Source organism: Cherax quadricarinatus, chromosome 25, assembly GCF_038502225.1.
Source record: "Cherax quadricarinatus isolate ZL_2023a chromosome 25, ASM3850222v1, whole genome shotgun sequence".
NCBI lineage: Eukaryota > Metazoa > Arthropoda > Malacostraca > Decapoda > Parastacidae > Cherax > Cherax quadricarinatus.
The window spans coordinates 28,606,008-28,632,453 of NC_091316.1; the positions used below are offsets into that span (position 1 = coordinate 28,606,008).

Below are 26,446 nucleotides of genomic sequence, written 5' to 3' on the forward strand. Positions count from 1 at the left end.
TTGTGTAGTATATTCACTTACAGTGTTTGCCGACGTGTGTATGATATAAGTCTCCGAAGGAGATCTCACCCCTGTAACCGAACTCATAGCGGTAAGTGTTGTGGTGGTGAGCATAATGGGCGTGGTGCTGCGTCACAAGGTCGTGATCCACCATGAAGTGTGCGTCGCTGAACAGCTGTCGGAGACACACAATATTTCGGGATGAATCTAGACGACCACTCGGTCCACTTGGATCATTATCAAATCATGAGTAGATTTGATACTGGTCCTGGAGTGGCTGAAACGTCGATTAATTTCTTCTCCAGTTTATTAATTATGGTTTAGCATATAGTGTAAATTATTTGGAAATATTGTGGCTATGATGATAAAATATGATGAAATATGTGACAAAACTGGAGCATATTGTGATGAGAGCTTTTGACTATAGGACCATCGAAAATCTGTCAATAGAAACCAAGCAATTTTCGAAATGACTTTCCATCGAAAAGATCGACATTTTTCCAATCGTATACCTGATGCTGTATGGATGAAACAAAAAGTGAATTTGCTTTAATATGTTACATGAAGAGATAATATATCACAAGCACACACACAAACATACAGTGACCAAGAGCTGTGAGTAGACCCCTGCAAGGACATATAGGTGAGTATACACAGTGGCTTAAGAACTCATAAAAATACCAACAGGTGTACCTCGACTGTGACAGAACATGAAAGGAACAAAATAATCTGAGAGGGTACAAAGATGCAATGGGCAGGAAAGAGAGATAAGGCTAGAGACAGGCAGTGGAGCCCAGACTTGGGAGCATTGTTATCTGTTTTTTTTTCATAGGTAGGTATACCCGGAGAAATTCTTTCTAATGAAGGAACACAATTTGCTTTTTAACTAATGGACCAAGTACATCAACTTGTGGGTGTTCAACCTGTTTTCACTACTCCTTACCATCTAAATTGTAAAAGAAGAGTGGAACGATAATATGCCATCTTAAAGTCAATATTTAAGAAACTTTGTTTCCTTAAACCAACCGACTGGCACAAATATCTGCCATGTGCTCTCTTTGCTATGTGTGAAATCCCAAGGGATTCCCTTGGATACTCCTCTTTTGAATTACTCTATGGGAGACCCACCCGTCGGCCTCTGTTTATCTTCAATGAACTGTAGTCCAAAGATATTAAACCTGAAGTTCAAATCACATATCGGTTTCTTTTAGATTTTAGAGAAAGGTTGGTAGAAACCGCTGAGTTGGTTGTCAAGAACCTGAATATGTTCATAGAAACATACAAGACCTATTTTGACCAAAAGAGCTCTAAGCATCAATTTAATATTGGTGAGGAAGATTTGGTTCTTTTCCCAGACAAAAACAACAAATTATTAATTGCCTGGCGCTGACCGTATAAAGCAGTAAAGATCTGTAATGAGGTAGATTATCTCTTGGATGTCAAAGGTAAGAAAAGAGTGTATCATGTCAATATTTTGAAGTTGTACCACTGTAGAGAAGTTAATCTTTCTTTAGACTCCTTCGATGAGGATACTGAGTCTTACAGCTTAGTTAACAATCATGATTCTTAGGAATGTAAAGTTTGTATTATAGATAACGAATCTCACACAGAATCGAAGGAACTTCTTGATATTCTAACGGGTGAGTTTTTAACCAGTAACTCAAACGTCAACATCAACAGTGAACTGTCTGGAAAACAAAAGTCTCAGGTAAGTGCCTTAGTAAATACTTTTTCAAATGTCAATTTAATAAGGAGATTCCAGGACTTACCACTACCGTTGTTCATAAACTGAATTGTCAGCCCATGAACCAATAAGACGGAAACTCTCCTGTCCCCGTTCACTTACGGAAAGCGTTTGACAATGAAGTTGACAAGCTACTAAAGTTTAATATCATAGAGCCTTCTAAATCAGGTTTCTGCTCACCAGCTAATTCTTACAGACTGACTCAAGATTTTCGGTGAAGAGGTCTAGCCTGGAGAGAGTGAACCTAGTAGCGACCAGCGACGAGGCGGGGCCAGGAGCTGTGATTCGGCTCCTGCAACCACATATAGGTGAGTACACACACACACACACACACACACACACACACACACACACACACACACACACACACACACACACACACACACACACACACAGAAGTCCCAGGAAGCTCGTCACCAATAATCTCTTCACTTGCAAAGACAAAACTTCTCGCTTAATTGTTTAATAATAATATATAACAAATTACATACATTGATGGTTCTACGCAGGAGTCCACAGGCAAGGCTGCCTCTACCCCTATTGCCACCTTCCTAGATAACGATAGGAACTACGTTGAGTTAGGCATCAAAATTGATAAGTTGGCCAAAAAAAAAGTACCCTGATGGAAAACGTAGAATATTGAGACACTTATGCAGCGTGTGAGAATCTTTGTTCGGGGGGCGTTTCGCCGCACAGTGGCTTCATCAGTCCAATGCGGGGGGGGGGGAGAGAGGAGGAGTGTGGGGTGATCGGTCCCTCAGCCTGGAGTCGGTGTGTTCGGTCCATCGGTCTTGTGGAGTGTGCAGCGTGGGGCCGTGGGCGTGGCTTGTGTGCTGTGGTGAGGTGAGGTGGAGCGGGCGGAGGCGGGGTCATAGTGGTCAATAAGTCTTAAGGGGTCATAAGTGTCTCAATCTTCAACTTGTCGGTTTTTCAAACCATTCATCACAACTGTCAGATACTGCAGCATCATGGGATCTTGTTACAAAGAATTCTTCAACACTTGTTCAACCTTTGGACGAAGACCTACTTCGACTAGTGGATGGTACCACTATGACCCCGCCTCCGCCTGCTTCACCTCACCTCACTGCAGTGTATGGGCCACGTCTGCGGCCCTGTGCTGTGCATTCTACAGGATTGGTGGGCTGAGCACATGGGCTCCAGGCTGGGGGACTGGTTGCCTCATGCTCCTCTTCTCCTTGCGCCTTCCTCTTTGTGTTGGACTGATGGGGCCGCTGTGTGGCGAAACATTTCCTGAATGGGGATTCTCGTGTGCTGCATAAGTATCTCAATCTTCAACTTGTCGGTTTTTCAAACCATTCATCACAAAACGTAGAATATAACTTTGGCGTGTCTGTGTCTTGCATTAGGAATAATATTAGGAGAGAAGTAAATAATGAAACAATGTTATAGGAATGTACTTAGAAGCCTGAGTAGATCAATCACCCATCATACTAACCTGAACCTAGATAATTACGTTTATGGAGCAAATTGTAATGTAAACACAATAACTAATATTGTAGTATAGCACAAGTACCTCTGACAGTTTGACACACATGATCAAACTAAATGCAAAATATGTGGCCATCCCCGTGGTCACTCTCTGGAACACTGCTTAATTGTCCACGCATTGACGAATTTAGAGTTAGAATAACCTTTGTGATGTCAAGATATCTTAATAATAAAAATACCAAATTTTCCTAAATTTGCTGGCAACAGATTAGTCAACTGTGGGTAGATATAAATCCAGATGTATGAAGTAAAAGGACACAAGTGCAACTAATGTGACATTTTATTGTGGCAACGTTTCGCTCTCCAGGAGCTTTATCAAGCTCGGACTCGACCCCCGCAACCTCATCTAGGTGAGTACACACACCACACACACACCACACACACACACCACACACACACACCACACACACACCACACACCACACACCACACACCACACACCACACACCACACACACACATCACACACACATCACACACCACACACACATCACACACCACACACACATCACACACCACACACACATCACACACCACACACCACACACACATCACACACCACACACACATCACACACCACACACATCACACACCACACACAAACCACACACACACACCACACACACACCACACACACCACACACACACCACACACACCACACACACACCACACACACACCACAAACACCACACACACACACACACACACACACACACACACACACACACACACTCCACACACACTCCACACACACTCCACACACACTCCACACACACACCACACACACACCACACACACACCACACACACACACACACACACACACACACACACACACACACACACAACACACACACCACACACACACACACACACACACACACACACACACACACACATACGTACTCATATACAACAGGCCTAGTGTCTAATCGACATGTGCCTAGGACAAAATGGTAACTAACACACTATGACAATGTAACGAAAGTGAGGCAAGGGAGGCAGGAATGACAGGAAAAACGCTACAGTGTTTGAAGAATATATAACACGAAGTAACTAACAAGTTATTATCTAGGAGCAGGTGTCGGAATGGATGTGAATAACGAGTTAGATTTTACAAGGGACTGTTGTGGATGTAAACAATAAGACAGAAGAAATCTATTCAGAAGTCTTACTGTCCGTAGATGATCTGAAACTACAACCGGAAACAGTACAGGCTTGGAAACAAAGGGATCTTCCTCTATTTTCCTTAACTATTTTTGGAATCTCGAGACGCTGGACTCTGAAATGCTCAGTATATTTCTTGCTCATAATGAATAGTCCGAGGAAACAAAGCAATAATAATAACAGTAAGGCTAACAGATAATGCAGGTGAGAGGTCTCAACAAAAGCCGAACTGGTGTGATGGATGTTTCACAGTACGTCAGACAGTCATAGGTACACAGACCAAGACAGTATCAGTTGCGTCAGATGAGTCACAATCTGAACGCGATCTGGACCTGTCTAACAAGAATCTTAGAAAGCTGCCTGGTACGATTCCTTATGAAACTTAGTTTTTATTTGTTCATTACTTTTATTTATGCTTTTTTTATTACATAAATACTAAGCTAGGTTTCAATGAAATATTATATTACAGAAATGCGCTTGATTTAGGGCTGAATAAACTAAAAAATCTTAAAACCGAGTCCGCGCAATTTAGAAAAATCTCGCTCTGAAAACCATCAATCAATCAATCAAACGTTGGCAATCCTGAATATTGTCGCAACCACTTCTACTTCTTTCACAATAACTAGTGTGCTCTCTCTGATACGACTTAGTATGAGTAACCAGACACAGCAGAGAATGAGAAACGTCTTTGCCTATACTTAAATATTATGTTTCACCCAGAAACCAGGACATGTGAACACGCACTAAGAGATAGGACTATGTAACTAATATGAGCGTATTCTTGATGTCTCAGAGAGACAAAATGACTTATCAGTATAATAACGAAAAACTGTCTGTCCTCTACTAGATCATAATCTTACTTCTGCTAGTGTCGTTGATTCATTCGATAGAACAGTGATATTCCTGTTTCTATAGCCAGATGAAAACTACAAAGGAGCAGATGAGACATTCACAAAACATTGTGATAATAGTACGAAGGACAAGAAAACACTGTTGCCTGAGTCCTGCTGCTCTTGTCAAACATTTACTTGAAAAATAGCAAGAAAGGCCATGCAAAGTGGAACGTCATCTCATACCACAAACCATAGAAAAGGAATAAAGTTGGCTTCAGCATTTGAAACATGCTGCATAGCGACTCTATCCGTGGAAATGAAATAATTTCCTGGGCAGCATATCATGCAAGCTGTCAAGAAGCACATCCAGTAGAGAGCAATGTGACAGTCATGTCTCTTCTTATTTTCTGGAACATGCCATGATTCGCCGATAAGTGAACGTTTTTAAAACAGCAGTTCATCTCCTTAATCCATAACAGGTGCCTGTCTTAACAAGTGACCAGCCACTCAGTACACTTGATAAGCAAGTAAGTGAAATTGTTCTACAATTTATTATGAGAACTGATTTATTGCAATGTTTGGTGGCCTGCACATTGAAATGGCAGTTCTCAGGTGGTAGCATGTGTTCAGATTGCTGTTATCACTTCTAGAAATACAGATTCATTAATAAAATCATTGAATGTAACACACACTCGAAGGGCTCATCACATCACTGTCGGTAGTTTTAATGCACTTTTGCTACAGGTCTATAATAAGTACTTCAAATATATAGAAGTTAGCAGCACAGATGTTTTGATGATGGATAAGCTGTGTACAGAAAGGTATGAAACATGTCCACAGTTCTGATTCTGTTACTTCATCCTAGAGTTAGCTCTAATGATTTACGTGAGAACGACACGAGAACAAGACTTCAAGCTTCATCTGATGGCCATGATGAAGTTAGTACCTTAGTTCTTTGTCTTGGGACACAGTGTGGCTTGCACCGAGTATGTTACGTTTAACTGATGAACATCACACAACTTCTTGCATTTCCTTTATAAAAAGCAAGCCAGCATTCATGGCTGTGCAATTGTTAGGACTCCAACTGCACTGTGAATGGCGCTCTGTTTTAAACGTCAACTATTCCAGCCGATTTCATATTATATTTACCCTCTAACATGAAGGACAGTCTCTCCCTAGCTGGCTGATTAAACATACTATTCCTTATCGAATATGTTTATGAGCCAATAGAAGTGAGCGAATTCACTCTAGCTCTCTATCTTATTATAAAATTTTCTAGAATGATATCTACCTCTATTTCTGCTTCGCTGTACACTCCGAAAATATTGTAAATATTAGTGGTGGGAATATACCGGGTCTCAAAAACTACTTTTGGTGTTAGCCTTCGCCTCATTCTTCTGTGATCGATCCTTTACAGGTATCCAGGTCTTATATTTGTACATGTATTCTTAATACACAGGTACAAACAAAATACTTGGTTTACCTGTAAAGGAACGATCGCAGTAGAACAATCGAAGGGTAACATCAAGAGAAGTTTCTGAGTAACTCTTCCTAATACACACTCAAAATGGTAGACGGATTCCAAATCACTTGTGTAATATGTATTCACTGAAAGAGTTGCATCCTAATATAAAAAGAGCTAGGATGGTTCTGAAGGTATCAAAGCATGCATTCTCTGCCACGGCTATTGATCAGGCAAATAAGCAGAATAATGCCTCGGTTAAAGGTGTTTGTGGGGTTAATGGACGACAGAAAAACACCTTTGCATTGCTGGATAACACTTAGTCTTCTAAAATTCATTTGGCAACAGATGAGACACTGGTGGGACGTTACCATGAACAATGGCAGCTAGTATCAGATACAGATGCATAGAAAAAGGATTTAATTTTAAATGAGTTCTTGCTAACTGGACAGTTTTATCTATTCGGCACGATATATATATATATATATATATATATATATATATATATATATATATATATATATATATATATATATATATATATATATATATATATATATACAAGGAATTCGCAAGAGCAGGCGAAATATACACAAACACTGATCTCTGGCCGAAGGAGACTCGAACCTACGAACCTTGGAGCAAGGTATGCAGTGCTTTACCATCCTCACCACACTGGACCAATACCTTGGCGCCCAGCTAATGCTAGACGTTGATCCAAGGCAGCCAGCTTTCAGGCGGGAGGCTTACAGCTTTTCATCTCATCCCCTGCATGCATCGACCAACTCGAGATTTTCTTGGTAATCTCTTAGATACTGAAACCTATTCTACACTTGGAAAAAATCCCCTAGAAACCATTAACAGCAATTTCAATAAAACACTAAAACTTCTACTGAAAGGCAAAGATGAATTAATAAAACAATTTACTTCCATTAATCCATCTTTACCTTATATGTATGGACTAATAAAAAACACAAACAAGGGAATCCAGTCAGACCAATATTAGCTCCATAGGATCAGTTTCATATAAATTATCCACATGGCTTGTTGACATTTTGAGCCCTATTGTTGGCAAAATTTCTAATCTATGTTGTTAAAAACAACATAGATTTAGTTGATAAATTAAGCTCCTTGACTGACTTAAATGATTTTAACATGGTTTGTTTTGATGTTACTTCTGTTGAGAAATGGTTTAACAGCTAAGTTTAAATATAAGGAAACTAGCTTAGAAAGACAGCTCTTGTCCACACAGCCGGCCCTGAAGACGAGGTCTTGAGTAGCTGTCTTGATCATTTTTCAACGGGCTGAAAAAGATTATATTATGTAAACAATAAATTACCACTAGGGGGTGTTATGTCAGCATATTTCATTCACTTATGGCTGACTTACGTACTTGTGTGGATTCAAAAGTCCGCACCTCACTGCCGACTATAGGTTGATTACAAACTCCTTGCGACTCAAGAACTGTGCAGTCCCCTGTACTACAAGAAATCTATAACCCACCTTGCTCTAGTAGCGTGAACTATGGTGTTCTTCACACCTTCGACAGGTATCGGTGACTTGATAGAAGCTGAAGTGTCCTTGGATGTCCACGTCTTCCATAGTCTAGGAATATGCACACTGATACACTATGTTCCGCAAGATTTGTCTTTATTGTTCACAATTTTATCACTAAAGAAGCTGATCACACTTCTCTGTAAGTGTTTATTGTGTTTTGTGAGACACACTAATGCATGGATCAGTGTTCTTTGTTGGTTATCCTGCCATCAGTGTGACTCTAATTAGAGTCAAAAGTAATCTGAAGACGTCACTGCGTCCTACACCATCACTGCCCCTAGCACAAAAAAGGGAAAGCTGACCTAGTACCTTTTGCTTCCTTGCCACTTGCTCCATGAAGCAAAGCAGAATGCTTGATTCTTGCTGTCTTAAGCATAGACAACAATGTACACTATCTTTACCATGGTAATAAAGTGGGAGCAGGATTTTCCTCAATTGTCCTGCTAAGGTAAGAGATGGACTGTCTTTTATTAAACTACACTTTGCAACACTGGACTGCAAGGAGCGTCGGTTGCTTGACCACACGTCGCATACTGGTACTGCATCTGGGATCAATTACTTGCTGTAGAAGTAAACAAGATGCCCCTTCTGAGAGGGCTAGGCCCCTCAGGGCTGAAAGGGGCTGAAAGGGGCTGAAGGGGGCTGATACCCCCCTCCTGGAGAAAATTTCTCCACACTGGGGGGCGGCGGAGGTTCGCTGCAGGTGAACTATTCATCACTTAACATTAACTTGATTTTCTCACTCGCCACCACTGCTGCTTGTCTTTTCTGAACAGCTTTAGTCTGTGTGGTTTCTGGAGAATCACCAATTTTATTTTCAACACTGTAATTCTAACGGAACTAGCTTATTTATTGTCCTCTTATTCACTTCACCTTTGCTTAAAACATCAACTGTCCTGGTGATTCCATTTGCATTAGGATATATGGTCACAATTTTTCCAAGAGGCCATTGGGACCTCGGACCATCATTGTCAATAATCACTGTCACCAGGTCTTAAGGACTTATGATTTTCAGGAACACGAGCTCCATAGAAGTGTTCTCTCAATGAGGTGAGATAGTCTTCTCTCCAAATTTTCTCCCAACGTTCAATCACTTTATTACGGTTTTTAAATTTGCGTCTGAGTTGCTCAGGTTCGAAATAAGTAGGATCCTCCATGATTTCTTTATCACTCATGGGAGGAACAGTTTCGAGTCTTCTGCCATGGAGTAAACGAGATGAATTTAACACTTCTAAATTGTCCAGATCATCGGTAACATAGGTTAGAGGTCTGTTGTTGACTCTATTTTCTATTTCAGTCATAACTGTACGGAATTCTTCTAAGTCTAATCTCTGACGATGAAGAGTCTTCCTTAAACAACGTTTTACAATGCCGATCATTCTTTCATAAAATCCGCCGTGCCATGGAGATTTAGGAGGAATGTATCTCCAACAACAACTGCGTTGATTCAGCATCTGTTGCACTTCTGGCTGATCAAAGATCTTGCTTATATAAGCAGCACCAGCAACAAAGTTCGGTGCATTATCTGAAATCATTAGTCTGGGACACGCCCTTCTGGCTGCAATCCTTCTGAATAATTTGATAAAGGTTTCAGCAGACATGTCAGTGGCTACTTCTAGATGTACTGCTCTAGTTGTAGCACAAGTGAAAAAACAGATGTACACCTTGATGGGAACATTGTCAACTGTTTTGGTTAAAATTATTGGTCCAGTGTAATCTACACCTGTCACCTCAAATGGAGTGATATGACAAACTCTTTCAGAGGGATATGGAGGTGGACCTGGATACTGACATACTCGCATATCGTAGTGACTACAAGTAATACACTCCTTTATTTGTTTTTTCACACTTTGTCGACCTTGAGGTATCCAGTAGCATTGTCGTATATGACAAAGTGTGTCAGCTACCCCACCATGTAACACGTTACTGTGGGCGTTTTGAACAATCAGCTTTGTTAACCAATGATTCTTGGGGCAATATTGGATGTATGGCTTCTTTAGGTAGTGAAGAATTATGAATTCTTCCTCGACATCTTATAATCTTTTCTGAGTCGAGATAAAATCCTAAAGAATTAATCATATTAGGTTTCCAGAAATTTATATTCCGTAGAGAAAACATCTTTCTGTATTAGTTTCACCCAGTATTTAATGGGTTCAAGACTTTCATAATTAGGTTTTATTCCTTTAATGAATTTAAAGACAAGAGCTGTAACTCTTAAGAGTTTACCCAAAGATGAGTATTTAGATCCATCAATGACTCTTTCTGCTGTGTCTGCAGTATTTATACAACTTATTTCTGCTGTGTTCAAGCAAATTGTTTCTTCTGGCATAATGTGAGCTTTTTGCTGAGGCCAGTTATTTTCATTAGAGAGCCAGTTCGGTCCGTGGAACCATAATTTATCATCCACAAATTTCTTGAGTGGGACACCACGTGACAACATGTCAGCTGGATTCTCTTGGGTAGAGACGTGGAGAAAGAGATAATCCCTCTGCATCTCTTTTATTTCTGCTACTCTGTTCTGTACATAGACCAACTTACTCTTATTATTTCTTAATCACGGTTTTCTCAATAGTGAGATGATCAAGTACTTTGTTGAGATAGACAGCTAATTTTGTACCTACATAGAGTGCTGTCAGTTCCAATTGTGGTACTGTTCTGACCTTACAGAGTGCTACCCTGGCCTTTGAAGTAATTAGTGTACTTCCTTTAGCATTACTCATGTAAGCTACAGCGCCATAACCTCTGGTTGACGCATCACAGAACACATGTAATGTGTACTTGTTTCCCTCTTGACCTATTTGCCTGGGAAATTTAATTTGATGAAGTTGTTTAAACTCCTTGGATATTTCATCCCATGCTTGACTCATTTCTAGAGGCAATTTCTCATCCATCCAATTTTGAGCTTCCATGAATCTTGCATTAGTATTTTACCTTTTATGGTAATTGGTGAGACGAGTCATAGAGGATCAAAACATTGTGATACCTATGACAGTAAACTGCATTTAGTGAGTATACTGCATGATTTATTGTTTACCCTTTTGAGACTCAAAGTGTCTTCCTGCGTGTTCCAATTAAGTCCCAGCATATTGTTGCAATCAGGAATTTCAGTTTCAGGGAAATCTTCTTTGATAAGTTCCCTTAATTGCATTGAATTTGTATTCCACCTCCTTAGAGGCATATTTGCTTCTTTCATCTCCTTGTTAGCTTCTCTGTATAAGGATTTCAAATTCTCCTCTTTATTCACAGTACCTTGAACATTGTCAACATAGAAACTATTCTTTAAGATTTCTTTGAAGTGACTTTCAGATTTCTTCAAATGTGTATTTAGAGTAGCTTCTAGTAAGAATGGAGAGGATGTTGCACCAAACAATACTGATTTGAAACGATAAGTTTTCACAGGACTTTGAGGATCATGTGGATTTTCAGGCCACAAGAATCGAGTATAATCTCTATCTATTTCTTGTAGTCCTACTCTTAAGAAAGCTTTGGAAATATCAGCCGTGTAGGCATATGGGTTTGTGCGAAATTTCATAAGCACGTCTCCAAGCTTCTCAGTTAGTGAGGGTCCGGTCATCAGACAGTCATTAAGACTTGCTACATCTTTATTTGCACGTGCGCTGCAATTATATACAACACGTAGTGGAGTGGTTTCAGAATCTTTTCTGACTCCGTGGTGCGGGAGATAATGAGCTTCTGTCTTCAACTTGTCTTCGACTACTTCCTCAATGAATTTATTGTCCAACTCTTCTTGTATGATATTATCATAGACAGTCAGTAGCTCTGGATTCTTCCTGAGCTCATGTATTTGTGCTTTCATTTGTCCGAAAGCCATGCGATAATTGCGAGGCAGATGTGGTGGATTTAAATTCCATGGTAACCTAACCCAATACTGTCCATCTTTATATATGACAGTGTCCAAATATTGGTTATAAGTCTGAGACTTTTGTGGACTTGGTTTATTTGCATCATTACCTATCGCATCTAAATCCCACAACTTATCAACTGGTTCATTCATTTCTTCCAGTAATGATAATTTTTGCTGTAGTACATGATCAGCGGTTATTCTCGTAACTAGTACATTTTCCACTGAATCAATATCAGCTTCTTTCCCACTTTGAGAGGGAATGGGACCACATATCATGTGACCTCCTGCTGTTTTCAGCAAGTGAACATCATGTTTACTTACTATATTTTGCACAAAACAGTGATAATAATCACTTCCAATGATTAAATCAATTGGACTAATTGTGTCCGTCTGTATGTTAGGACAGGCTAACTTGACCTTAGCTGCTTTCAGTGCTGCAACTGTTTCTTTTAATCCCTGGATCTGCACAGACTTAGGCTAATCATCTACTTCCACAGCTTCTACTGTCTTTTTCCTGTTTCCTAGACCAACAGTGATTCTGGCTAGGTCATATGTCTGTTTACCAGAATTGTGGAAAAAAACAACTATATCTAACTGTATTTTGGTATAGGGTTGTTTATTCAGTTTCTGCAACACTGTTCTTATTATGAAAGACCTTTGTGAGCCTTGATCAAATAATGTTAGCACATTGGTTTTGTGTGATTTATTAGATAACTCAACTCGAGCTATCGGGAGAGCAGTTGCGTTAAACTTATCTCTCACATTTAATGCTGTTGCTTGTTGACTTCCTGATTCTGTGGAAGTCTTCTGCTGTTCAGCAAAAGTTTGGGCATAATGCTGTATGATGCATACCCTTCCATTTAAAACACTTCTTCAGTGAGCATTTTCCTCCCTTGTGTTCACCTAAACACTTGATGCACTTTTTCAGCTGATGTACACGTTGTTTACGTGCATTGACTACATTGATGTGTATTAACTACAATACTGTGCCCAGTGTTTTCCATCACAAAGTACACATTTTGGAGTACGTTTATGTGTGACAGTTTGTTTACTGTCTGTTGTATTCACAGCTTTATAAATGCCTATACTGTATTTCCCATTATGTGGTTTAGTGGGAGTAGGTATACTCTTTTTAAACTGAGTTGAAGGTTTATTATCCACGAGATTTGTGGATTTTTCATCTTGTCTCGTTGCTTGCATGCATGAAACTATTGTTTGTAAACCATTGCTAATTTCTTCACAAGTGAAATAGCGTTTATCGAACATAATATTTAATCGTTCAATAGTTTGTGGTGACAACTTATCCTGTACAATACCACTGATAAACCAATCACATTGCCTTAGGTCATATTTAGCACCTAGAGATCTGAGACTATTGTCTAATGTGATTCTAAATGCCTGTAAGTCTGAAAAACAATGTTTGGGTGGCTTCAAGTTTGATATTAAGACTGCATGTCTAACTCTGGCCTTGTCAGCATCAAAGTAATTGTCTGCAAAGACACGTAAGGCTATTTAATAATTGCCTTTAACCACCGGAAATGACTTTATCAGTTCATAGGGTTATCCCTTCACAAGACATTAAAGATAATTGAACTTAGCAATCTCATCTATGTCAGTTTGTGAATTTACTATAGACTGAAAACCACTAATGAATTCTTCATTATTATGACCTTGGAAAATAGGTAATGACAAGGTAGGTAAGCTTGGTAATGGGACACTTGTTGTTAAAGGTGTAACAGGTGTTTGACCACTAGTTACAGTAGGTCTCTGTGACAGAGTTTTGTGGCAGATAGCCTGTACTCCTGTCCACCTTAATTGTTGATTACTAGAAGTATCCAAAACATTTTTAATTTCATCCTCAGATGGGTCTGACTCAAGAAATATATTTTCATAATGTGTATAGTCTGAATTAATTATTTTCAGACGTTGTGTAAGTAATTCAAATTTTACCTCAAGATCATCAAAATCTATGTTTGTATCTTGAGTTAATCCTATACAGACTGAAATTAGATTTTCTAATTGTGTAATGTTAGTCTGTAAAGACTGAAACTGAGTTTTAAACAAGCCATTTTAATGGTATACTGAAAATTCTATCAACACACTTAGAGTGTTTAAAAACACTGTACTGCAATAAACAGCTGAGTTTTTGTTATAATCAGAAATAATCGAGTCAGACACTACTGCCCCACAAAGCTTAACCTCAGGGTCAATGACCATGAAGGGTACACAGTACACAGGGCTAGTGTTTATGGCTTGAGTTTGCTGTGTCAGGCTGACAACGAGGTTTAATCGTAAATAACGACGTTATACACTTCATTCGCTATATACTATAAGTGTCACTGTATAACTGTAAATCACACGTGAATATTACTTACACATATATAAATGTCACTGTTAATATATATGAAAGCTTAAATTTTTATATATAGTTTCCTTTAATATAACATTTATATCTATGAGAAACTTAAACACAATCTCGTCTCTTAATTTCTGTCTATAAACATTATAAACACTATGTGTATATACACTCAGACTAACTGAACATCAGTTGGGTTGCTGCTGTAGTCAGCGTTTCTTGAGCTTGGAGCAGTTGATGCCGGGTGCCATCCCCCGTTTCCTTGTTGGGTGAGTCACCCAGCTCCCGTTTTCTTTGGGTGAACGCTGGGTGAGTGCCCGTTTTCTTTTGGCTGTCCATTGACTGTCCATTGAGCCCGGAGGGACTCATTTATACTGATTATATTGTAAAACACTAGTTTTACAGCTTTTTTCGAAGGACCTTGGCTCGTAGGTTATTTGTACACTGTAGTACAACATATCTGGACCACAGTGTGGTCTTTATCCGGTTCGAGCATGACCAAAATGTTGAGAAATGGTTTAACAGCTAAGTTTAAAGTTTAAATATAAGGTTAACTTAGCTTAGAAAGACAGCTCTCGTCCACACAGCCGCCCCTGTAGACGAAGTCTTGAGTAGCTGTCTTGATCATTTTTCAATGGGCTGAAAAAGATTATATTATGTAAACAATAAATTACCCCTAGGGGGTGTTATGTCAGCATATTTCATTCACTTATGGCTGACTTACGTACTTGTGTGGACTCAAAAGTCTGCACCTCACTGCCGACTTTAGGTTGATTACAAGCTCCTTGCGACTCAAGAACTGCACAGTCCCCCGTACAAGAAATCTATAACCCACCTTGCTCTAGTAGCGTGAGCTATGATGGTGTTCTTCACACCTTCGACAGGTATCGGTGACTTGATAGAAGCTGAAGTGTCCTTGGATGTCCACGTCTTCCATAGTCTAGGAATACGCACACGGATACACTATGTTCACACAAGATTTATTTTTATTGTTCACAATCTTATCACTAAAGAAGCTGATCACACTTCTCTGTAAGTGTTTATTGTGTTTTGTGAGACACTTTGTTCACACTAATGCACGGATCAGTGTTCTTTGATGGCTATCCTGGCGTCAGTGTGACTCTCGGTAGAGTCAAAAGTAATCTGAAGACGTCACAGCGTCCTACACAGTCACTACCCCTAGCACATAAAGGAAAAGCTGACCTAGTACCTTTTGCCTCCTTGCCACTTCCTCCATGAAGCAAAGCAGAATGCTTGATTCTTGCTGTCTTAAGCATAGACAACAATGTACACTATCTTTACCATGGTAATAAAGTGGGAGCAGGATTTTCCTTAATTGTCCTGCTAAGGTAAGAGATGGACTGTCTTTTATTAAACTACACTTTGCAGCACTGGACTGTAAGAAGCGTCGGTCACTTGACCACACGTCGCATACTGGTATTGCACATGGGATCAATTACTTGCTGTAGCAGTAAACAAGATGCCCCTTCTGAGAGGGCTGGGCCCCTCAGGGCTGAAAGGGGCGGAAAGAGGCTGAAGGGGGCTGATACCCCCTCCTGGAGAAAATTTCTCCACAACTTCCTTGTTTACGAAAGTTCCTGTTGATGATTTATTAAGTTTCTTATCTGAAGAACTCGTTAATTATGATTTACCATTGCCAGTTCCTACTATCACTAAACTTATTAAAATTTGCGTTGTTGATGCATTTAATGATAAGTTTTACACTCAGAAGTTTGGTATGGCAATGGGAAATCCTCTTTCACCTGTTCTTAGTAACCTATACATGGAATATTTTGAAACAAGGCTGCTTAACATAATGCTCCCTAATAGAGCTAAATGGTTCAGATATGTTGATGATATTTTGTGTCTTATGCCTAAGAATGTAGATATACACCATTTCCTTGGCAAATTAAATAGCTTAGCCCATTCTATAAACTTTACTGTTGAGTTTGAAGAAAATAACTCATTGCCTTTTCTAGATGTTTTAATTATTAAGGGTAATAATGAATTCAAATTTAAAATTTACAGAAAACCTAAAAATAACTGATCCTATGTACACTATTATTCTTCATCAGAGGTTTTTGAGAGCTTTACGAATTTGTAGTCCTGAGTTCATAGATGAGGAAATATCCAAAATTTATGAAATAGCTAATGATTTGAAATACCCAAGAAACGTAATTGATAAATCTTTTAAAATTGCTAGAAATACTTTTTACAATCCAAAAAGGGACAACCAACCTTATTCAACTAAAAATATGTTGGTTCTCCCTTACCATGAAAACTTGGTTGATATGCCTTCTCTTCTTAAGACTTTTAAAATCAAAGTTGTATTTAAAAGTCTTGATACAGTAAAAAAAACTTTTGATAAAGAATTCCCCCCAAAATGCTGATGGATGTGTCTATAAGATTCCTTGTAAAATTTGCGATAAAATTTATTACGGTCAAACTGGTAAGTCTCGAACTAAACAACATAAATATAGCATTAGAACTGGACAAGATTCCAATGCTCTATTTATTCATGTGAGAGATTTTAACCATACAATTGATTTTCAAAAAGTTGAGAAAGTTGTATCAAGCAAGTCCATGGTCGACTGGAATATAATTGAATCTTGTTTCATAAAAAGCAGTTCTGTCAATAATATGAATATTTCTTTTGGTTTATATAAATTAGATCCATTTATAATTAATAGAATTTGGGAAGAATTTAATAATACATTGGACAAATAATAAATTTTAAAATTCTTATTTCTTGGGTAGAATAGTTTGTTTCTGGGTTGTGTGAAGGGCCTGTCTAGTTGGGCCAGCGGGTCTGCTGCAGTGTTCTCTTTCTTATGAGTCGCGCGTCAGGTGTTGCTTTGTTGTGGGATGTGATAGTGAGGTGTGGTCTAGACCCTTTATATACCTTCCTTTGATTCGTCACTTTTATTGTTCCTTGATAATGTTAGTCACGAAAGCACTTGGAATTTCTCTATTCTTTCACAGTGGTTGTTTTGCATATTCTGAAATCACCCGTTTGCTGTGATCTTATTGCATACATTATATATATATATATATATATATATATATATATATATATATATATATATATATATAACACTGATCTCTGGCTGAAGGAGACTCGAACCTACGAACCTTGGAACAAGGTACGCAGTGCTATACCAAACTCACCACACTGGACCAATACCTTGGCGTGTAGCATACGCTACACAGTGTGGTGAGTTTGGTATAGCACTGCGTACCTTGTTCGTAGGTTCGAGTCTCCTTCAGCCAGAGATCAGTGTTTGTGTATATTTCGCATGCTCTCGCGAATTCCTTGTATATATATATATATATATATATATATATATATATATATATATATATATAAATAAATAAATAAAGTTTTTGAGTTTACGTTACTGTGTCTATCTCCCTCGGGTTTTAAAGCCTGTGAGAACTTCTGTTCCCCTGGTTTGAAAATCTGTGAGTACCTCTGTTCCAGGAGTTTGAAAACCTGTGAATATTTCTGTCCCTCGGGTTTGAAAATCAGTGAGTGCCTCTCTCCCTCGGTTTTGAAAACCCTGTAAGAACCTCTGTCCCCAGGTGTTTGAAAACCTGTGAGCATCTCTGTCCCTCAGGTTTGATACCTGTGAGTACCTGTTGCTCACACGTTTTAGTATTAATATATACTATATATAACGCTCGTGTTGGAGTACCTGAGTGAGAGCTTCACTGTGATCTTCGTCTACGTTGAGTTCTTCACCCAGGTAGTGGTGATACACTCGCCTAGTCACCTCCACCACGTCCTCCCCGTCTGTTACCTCCATCATCTGTATACTGGCAGGACCAGTAGTGGTGAAGTTAACCTTCAGATCACTGATAAGGTTCCTCGAGGCATACAGAGCTAAGAGAGGGGAAAGTAAGTATCTTTATGTTAGTGAGGGAAGTACAGAAGGATCTTCATGTTTAGAATAAAAGTCACGGTACCGTGACTAGAATAATTTACTAGTACTATTAGGAGGGGGTCAGTTAGTGACGTTTCGGCCAGTCCTGAGCCACTAACAAGTCGGAGTGAGAATAAAAAATAATTCATGTTAAGCGCTAAACTCATGTAGGTCATTCAGCGCAAGACGTGGTGGAAGCTTGATTCTCCGTCTGCTGAGCGCTAGACAGATGCGCTTCCTGTTTGTACTCACCTAGTTTAGTCGGAGGGAGAAAATGGAAGAAAAATAATGCACTTTTCTTCCCTACATTTCTGAATTATAAAATCTGGATACTAAATATCCCCATGTTGGAACTAATCTGGTTTACCCGCCAGTGTCTCCAATATTTACTGTATTGCTGCTCATCTTGTCCTCTTCAATCACTGGAGAAGTTGGTCACTCTCTTTCTGACAGACTGAAAGAAAAGACGAGAACTATCACTTTTTCTGTCATCTTAGAGACCATCGCCATGTAATAAGCTGCTCACTTCTAAAACTGTCCATTTATCTTCTAACCATCACAGACGTCGTCTTGTTGAATCGCCACGAACGAAAACATACCAGACTTTTTCTTAGTATTTTTTTTTACTTTATTTTCTATAAACTGATTTTTCCATTTTTTCAGCGTGTTGTCAGATGTTCCAATCTTTTAACTAAATCTTTTAACCAATCTTTTAACCAAATATTAAGTTTCTCCACACCTCTTTACTTGACCTATTTACTATGCCCTCTCCTGACCTTATTTTTTTGTTTTTTTTTTGTTTTAGCTTTTCCTCACCTCTTCACCTGAACAGTCTCAGCCTGTCTTCTAGCATTCACTTCACCTGACCACCTCTCTCGTTGGCATTTTTTTTTTTTGGGGGGGGGAGGAATTTATGTATGAATCACTGTTAAATCCAGAGTCCTTTGATGCCTGATCCTCCCACAAATTGCAGCACTAAATCAGACAGTTCAGGTTTTCAATGTTCAGGTTTTCAATGTTCAGGTTTTCAATGGCCATATCTTGGCCTTTCTTAAATGAAGAACAAACCCAGATAACTTTCTTTTAAACTTTATACTGCGGTGGTAAAACAAAGCTGCTCAGTTAGAACTGGTAACCTGGTGAAATCCACTACTTTACCTTTACTGAAAGTTATTAGCAGAGCACTACGACAAGACCAAGAAGCTTTAAGAAACCTTGAACGATTCACTGAGTTAAAGGTGTGAAGGTTCTACTGACATTTTAAATCGTTTCTAAGAAAAATATGGTGACCCAATAGTATAGACTAAATCCAACATGTTGTAAAATCCAGGATGTCACCACAGGAGATGAAAATCCACATCTTGGCTCCAGCTTTTCATTTTGAAGTGATTTTATGTAACTACAATTTTGGGGAACTTGCACAATTTAGTTATTAAGTCTGTCTCCTATTAAAATTATTTTACTCTAAAAGTACAGCGTAATAGTTCGCCAAAATGAATTAGATTTTTTTTTTTTTTGGAAATTTGATATTATATTATAAATATAATGTCTTTGACTTAAGGTGTATAATGACCAGAAAAGAAATGTCTAAGCTACTTTCAAAACCTTGCACCTTTCTCTGCCCACATGATATTTAAGTCAGTAATACACTTAAAATAGAAGCGGAGTTGTAACTGAAGGTTCAGTTCATCAGGATCTTAATGGAAAATATTACAATCAAAACATCCGTTGTTGGGAATACTTTTTTTATGAAGTACTGACTCACAGAATCGTTCACTATGGATTAAAAGAGGAATTATCAGTGTCTGCAAGGCGACAGCAATAATACAAATTTCACACTTATTTATTAGATGTTTAGATTTAGACAGCTCTGTGGCTACAATTTGAGTTTTAAAAATATATTTGAAGTGCATTGCAGAATTAGTGTCTTTCTTTTGCGCTTACTTTTGTCCTGTTGGATCCCTTCTTTGACTCAAAGAAATATATTTTGAATTATTATTAATATTATTATTATAATGATAATTCTTGTCTCGAGAGCTGAAAATTGCTTATTTAAAAACTCATTTCAGAATCGTATTACTATAATTACATCTACAAGTTACTGAAAATGTATATTAGATTTCTGAAAATTAAGAGACCCAGAACTTCAAAGCGCCTTACTTACCAACTGTGCAGAGTGCGGAAAATCTAATACAGTCAAATATTAGCTTTGAAGAATGGAAGCAAATAATTACGATGCATTTACATGTTATCACATGGAAACTATTATTACAATTCTTTCAATGAAAATAGGAAATTAGGATATAAACGTCCAAGAACTAATTCAAATCTTCGGTTCCACTATTTTCTATTTTCAGTAATTTAGTTTAGGGAGACTGTTCATTTGAACTGCCTTCTAGAATTATCTCGGCTCTTACAGTATTTACTACATTCTTTCCATTTTAAATGTGATATATAAAATCATCACCTAACATGATGCTTGCGGCTGAAGTTAAATGATTTTTCAGTTGCAATTGTCGCTGTGATAAAGGACAAAATGAAAAGAATGAGTGATGGCGTGTAAGGCAGACAGTAATAAGGAAATTTTGAGCTCAAGATGCTGGTGAATCTCCGGGTGTCGTTGGGTAAATTTTAGTTAAATTGTATTGTGTGAAATATAGACATTTCCACAACTCGAGTTGAGGAATGTCTTTGTATATCGACTGGGACGTCATTGGCAGAGTGAATATGGAAAAAGTTGTCCGCCGGTTCTGCATCACGTAGAGTAACAATACGTATTTCATTCTTGATAGCATGGTAATATATGCTTTGGCCAATATTCCTCACAAGTGTCTTGCTAATGCCAGGATTCTGTATGGTAGTCTACAGATGAAGACTAAATAATTCCTCCATGGCTGTCTTCGATACATATCTTTCAGGTAATGAGGTGTTAGAGAGCGAGCTAGAATGAACGTCAACTTCAGTAACAGTCCGTTAGTATGCCTGAAGAACTTTTGAACGATGGCTTCAAACCATTATGCCCCATTACATGTGAACTATTAGAAAATCGATGCTGCATTATAGAAGCCAGGATCATTGGAGAAGCAGATCAAAGATCGGAAGTATCAATATGGTCAGGGTGAACGCCGGTACCAGAGTCAGACAACGCGCCGTTGCGAGAAAGCGATACAGTGGAACCTCAAAAATCGAACTTAATCCTTTCCAGGAGCTAGTTCTAATTTCGAAAAGTCTGAAATTCGAAGCAATATTTCCCATAAGAAATAATGGAAATACAATTAATCCGTTCCAGAAACCCAAAAATATTCACACAAAAAATACATTTTATAGAGATTAATTACAGTTTTACATACAACAAATACTATAGTTTTTAATTATGTATAGTAATACATATAAAATAACATTTTTACTTACCTTTATTGAAGATTGGTGATGGCATCTGGAAGATAGGGAGGAGGAGAGAGGGAGTTGGGGTTAGTGTTTGGAAGGAGAATCCCCCTCCATGAGGACTTCAGGTGAACATCAAAATGGTATACAATACCATACAATACCGAGGGACTGACAACCTCAAATTCTACGACTTTAAGGGTGATGGACTGATTACATCGTCTTCACATCTCTACTCTTCCTGCCTACTTTCTGTATTCGACTGAAGAAGCCTACTGTGTAGGCGAAACGTTTCGGAATAAAGTTGTCTAACTGTTGCATATGTGTCTTACCTAACAGGACTTCAGGTAAAGCCCTCTCTGGGGTTACTTCCCTTCTCTGTCTTTTAATGCCACTAGGACCAGCTTGAGAGTCACTGGACCCCTGTCTCACAAAATAACTGTCCACAGTCCCCTGTTTCTGGCGCCTCTTTAACATTCCCCTAAAATGGGACATGGTTCTGTCACTGAACTTGTTGCAAAGATGGCTTGTTTCAGCTTGCTCAGGGTGGTACTTCTGCACAAACATTTGTACATCATTCCACTTGGCACAAATCTCCTTAATCTTTGAAGAAGGCACCTCATCCACTCCCTCTTCCTCCTCCTCTGAAGCAAGTTCCTCAGCTGTGGTCTGATACTGCTACTAAATTCACGGGAAGGTTTTTGGAGGTGTTACGTCAGGGAAGGGTGCCACAGGTATCAGGGGCTCGGAAGGGGATAAGAGTTTTTTGTAAAGACAGGAGAGAATGACAGCTTCGAGGATAAACAAAAAGAACCCACATACTGACTCTGAGCCACGAATCACCCTCGTTGTGGTAATCAGTGCTGATACTCCATCGCAACCCCCTCCTACCCTACTTGGCATACAAGAATATCTCGGGACACTAGGATGGCACTTCCATAAATGCCCAAACCAGGATTTGCCAATAATAGTTGGAGGCAATCCAAGATGCCAGGAGACGTACACCTTTGGATCCCAAGACAGCCTCCGGTAATACTAATATCATTCAAGGACACACGAGGCTCTCCTCCGTGTAAATCAAACCCTAAGATAGTCCAATTCCTATTTCACGGCAGCACTGCCACTGAGGTCTAGGTTAGGAATGGTTTAATTATCTTTCCTTTTCGTCTGCCGATATATTGAATTTCACCAAACGGGGGAGTGGAGTATCCTCAGTAAAATGATAGCATTCCACGGATCGAAAACCTCTTCGTCTCGCCAAAGACCCCTCCACAGCTCTATCCCGAGAAATGGCAAGTTTAAGGAGAGGACATGGAATTAAGAGTCAAATTCTTCAGTTGATGCTTTAGGTGATAGTAGGATTTTGGATGCATCTGCCGTTTTAATATCTACTGTATTTCTTTACCAGTTTTCTGTTTATGTCTGCATTTGTCTCTATAACAAAAATGGAAATAATTGTTTTGTCTCTGTAGTGCATATAACTTTTCATAGTTTAATAAAATTATTCTTTCACCTTGATTTACGTTAATGTCTTCATATTGTATCAACTGAGAAGTATACTTTGATAATTATCTATTATTTAAGACAGTTTATAAAATTTCTTAATTATATGTTATTAGACTCACTTTAATGCTCATAGCTGAATTTTTGTGACCAAAAAAGCTAAATCTAAAAGAAAAAAAATACTGATTTGTGAAGAGCAAGAGCCGATATGTTGTTTAATTGTCTAGGGCGGCCATCTTGGATTTTGGCAGCTAACTGATCTAGCAGACATTTTTGAGAGTGTCACTCCAGCCCATTTTGTTTAGAAACCTAAACTTAGTTAGCCTGTAGTTAAATGAAATGTTGCAAAATTTGCTTTAATCAGGATAACACTGCTCTGTGTAAAGCATTATCAAGTCAAAACCAAATAAAGCATTGTTCCGCTATAAGCTTGTTCTGCAACTTGTCATTTGTGCATTATTATCGGCAGTACGATATTTGGATTCAGTTAAAACTGACCATGGGTCACGAGGGCGCCATCATCGCTTGTTACTCCAGCCATGAGGTCAACCTTGTGGTGTCGCCCTTCAAGGACCAGTTTAGCTGGATGATCTGGAATGAAGTCACCGTCTACCCGAGGATTGAAGATCAGTGGAAAGACGTACCATTGCTGTGGAACGGAAGTGAGTAAAGTTAAGCAGTGGTAGAAATAAGAACATTGTGCGGAATTAAGGCGATTTATGTGTGGGTATGACTAGATAAGGCTATTGGTCCCTGGTTCATTTGTGAAATCAACCTGAAACCTGCCGCTTCTCTCCGGGGTACTTCAATGTGTACTAACCTTTATTCCCCCACAGGAGGCAGTGTGATGTGACAGGCAACTGCTATGGTAATCTCTGGTCATGGGAGCGCTACCTCAATACACGTGTATACACCTGAATGCATTCACAAACACTCACATAGTAAGGTTGGGGGAGGGGAATACCTGAGAACAACTGTTGAGTCACGCAACTACCTTGTCCAGCTAATGAGACCCCTTGTCTGCGGCCATCGTATGCTGTACCAATGTATTCACCATGCAAGAACATGGAGGGGAGTGCGCCCTTCTCACAGCTGAAATATGACTGCCGCTCCCAGCCGCGGCTCGGCCTTCCCCAGGGTGCCTTTGGCGGGAAAGGAGGTGCCTTAGGTGTTTATTGTTAATGGGAAGTCTAACTACTGCCTTGAGCTAAACGACTACCTCTAGCTTAGCTTAAATACGTGTAGTAGTAATATAGTAATTGTAGTACATAACTAGCCTAGGAGTTACGAGGCTAATTCTTAGAATTAAGTATGTACAGAATTGACACCTGGCTTCAGCGTCGTGTCTCCCTCCTTATTCCTTCATTCCCCCAACTAGAGGTGGGTGTAACGGATTCTGGAAAATATCGATATTTTCCACAACAGTGCACAGTTTCGCTATGTGTTTGTTAGTTGCATAATGGGAACAAAACCCAGATATGTTTCCTGTCATATTCCATCACACAGATGGGACTCATACTTCAAGTGATGCAATCTGTCATCCTGAGCAAGGAAACTTCAGTAACTAATGCCGATGTCCTCAATCATTCCATCAAAGAATCAGCAGTTACAGGAGCTTCAAAGATTTTGCTCCGGCAAAGCCTGGAATTACATTCTCTCTCAGCATAGTTTATGACAGACACAGGAGAAATGTAACTAATAACGGCATCTTTATCATCACATAATGAGACAACAAGAAATATACAGTCAACTAAAAACACCTCAATTGCAGTTATATATCTATTAATAAGTACATATACATGTAATGTAAACTTTTATTGCAATAGAGTCCTCAAGGCTATTGCAACAAAAACACTACTCCATTTAGAATAAACAATAACAAGTAGATTAAATCCGACGTAGAATAAGATGGACGGAACTTAGCTCATTTATATTACATAAATTTATCAAGAACCGACTATGTTGTTAACCTATATTGGTGCAAAAAAATAACACTGCACGCCACAATAATTCCATCTTCGTCTGAGATCTCAGACGGATCCAAATACAGTCTTCTTTTAACACGTACTTTTGTACATACACATACACACACATATTATATATATATATATATATATATATATATATATATATATATATATATATATATATATATTATATATATATATATATATATATATTATATAATGTCGTGCCGAATATGTAAAACTGGTCAATTAGCAAGAACTCATTTAAAATTAAGTCCCTTCTGAAATTTTCTCTTATACATTTAAAAATATTTTTTTTCATTAATGTTAAAGTAAAAATTTATAATTTTGCACTAAAAGAATCTTGGAAAACTTACCTAACCTTATTATAACGAGAACAATTTATTTTAGCCTAACCCAACTAAATATATTTTAGGCTTGTTTACAGTAATTTAATAATAAACAAGCACAGTGAAATATATTTTTTTCGTTAAGTTCAGAATGATTTTGACGAAATTATTGCATACACAAATTTTCGCTTGTCCTATATGGCAAGATGAGCGTTGCTATTTAAGCCAAGATCACAAGTTCTGACTATTCGCACGACATATATTTATATAATATATATATATATATATGAAGGCTTACTCAGCCCTGTATTAACTTCAGACAGTATTACCAAGGCTGGCTCCTCCTCAGGAAAATTAATGAATAGAAAAAGAAATAATAACAGACAAACACTTTATTATATAGAAAATATAAAATATAAAACACTTAAATATGAAATATTAATCCTACATTAAAGAAAATGAAAAATGAAAAATATAAATGATAACTGAATTCAACGCTAATATATATAGGGGTGTCTGGTGTTGGTGACACTGTGTTGTTGAAATCGTAGCCGTTGCTGATGATGGTGGAGGGGGGTCGCAGGTGTTGGTTAGGACCCACTGGCTAGTTCTTAACAGTATAGCCTTGAGTATTATATCCCGATGACAGGAAAGCAGGTTCTTTACCGCTGCAATGATGAGGGGTTACGTCCTGCAATTTCATACAGGTGCACAGGTAATTAAATCCAAAAAGGGGAAGTCTCAGGACGTTAGTCCATCTCCACCAGTTCTTCTCGTTGATTGACAGGTGACCCTCTCTGTCATCCAAGCTGAAAAGATAGACAGGTT

General features: G+C 38.6%; 1 protein-coding gene across 3 annotated transcripts in view; it reads right to left on the minus strand.

Moving 5' to 3' along the window:
* The window catches only part of LOC128689984 (venom carboxylesterase-6), a 190,215-nt gene that overhangs the window by 68,281 nt on the left and 95,488 nt on the right, over positions 1-26,446 (minus strand). For all 3 annotated transcript variants that reach the window (XR_011392418.1, XM_070088676.1, XM_070088677.1), the window contains 3 exons: positions 23,800-23,950; positions 18,187-18,374; positions 22-175 (listed from right to left, as the gene is read on the minus strand). Coding sequence is in view for 2 of the 3 variants with exons in the window: in XM_070088676.1 (XP_069944777.1) it covers positions 22-175; positions 18,187-18,374; positions 23,800-23,950 (493 nt within the window). In the remaining variant the exon portion in view is untranslated. The remainder of the gene's footprint in view (positions 1-21; positions 176-18,186; positions 18,375-23,799; positions 23,951-26,446) is intronic.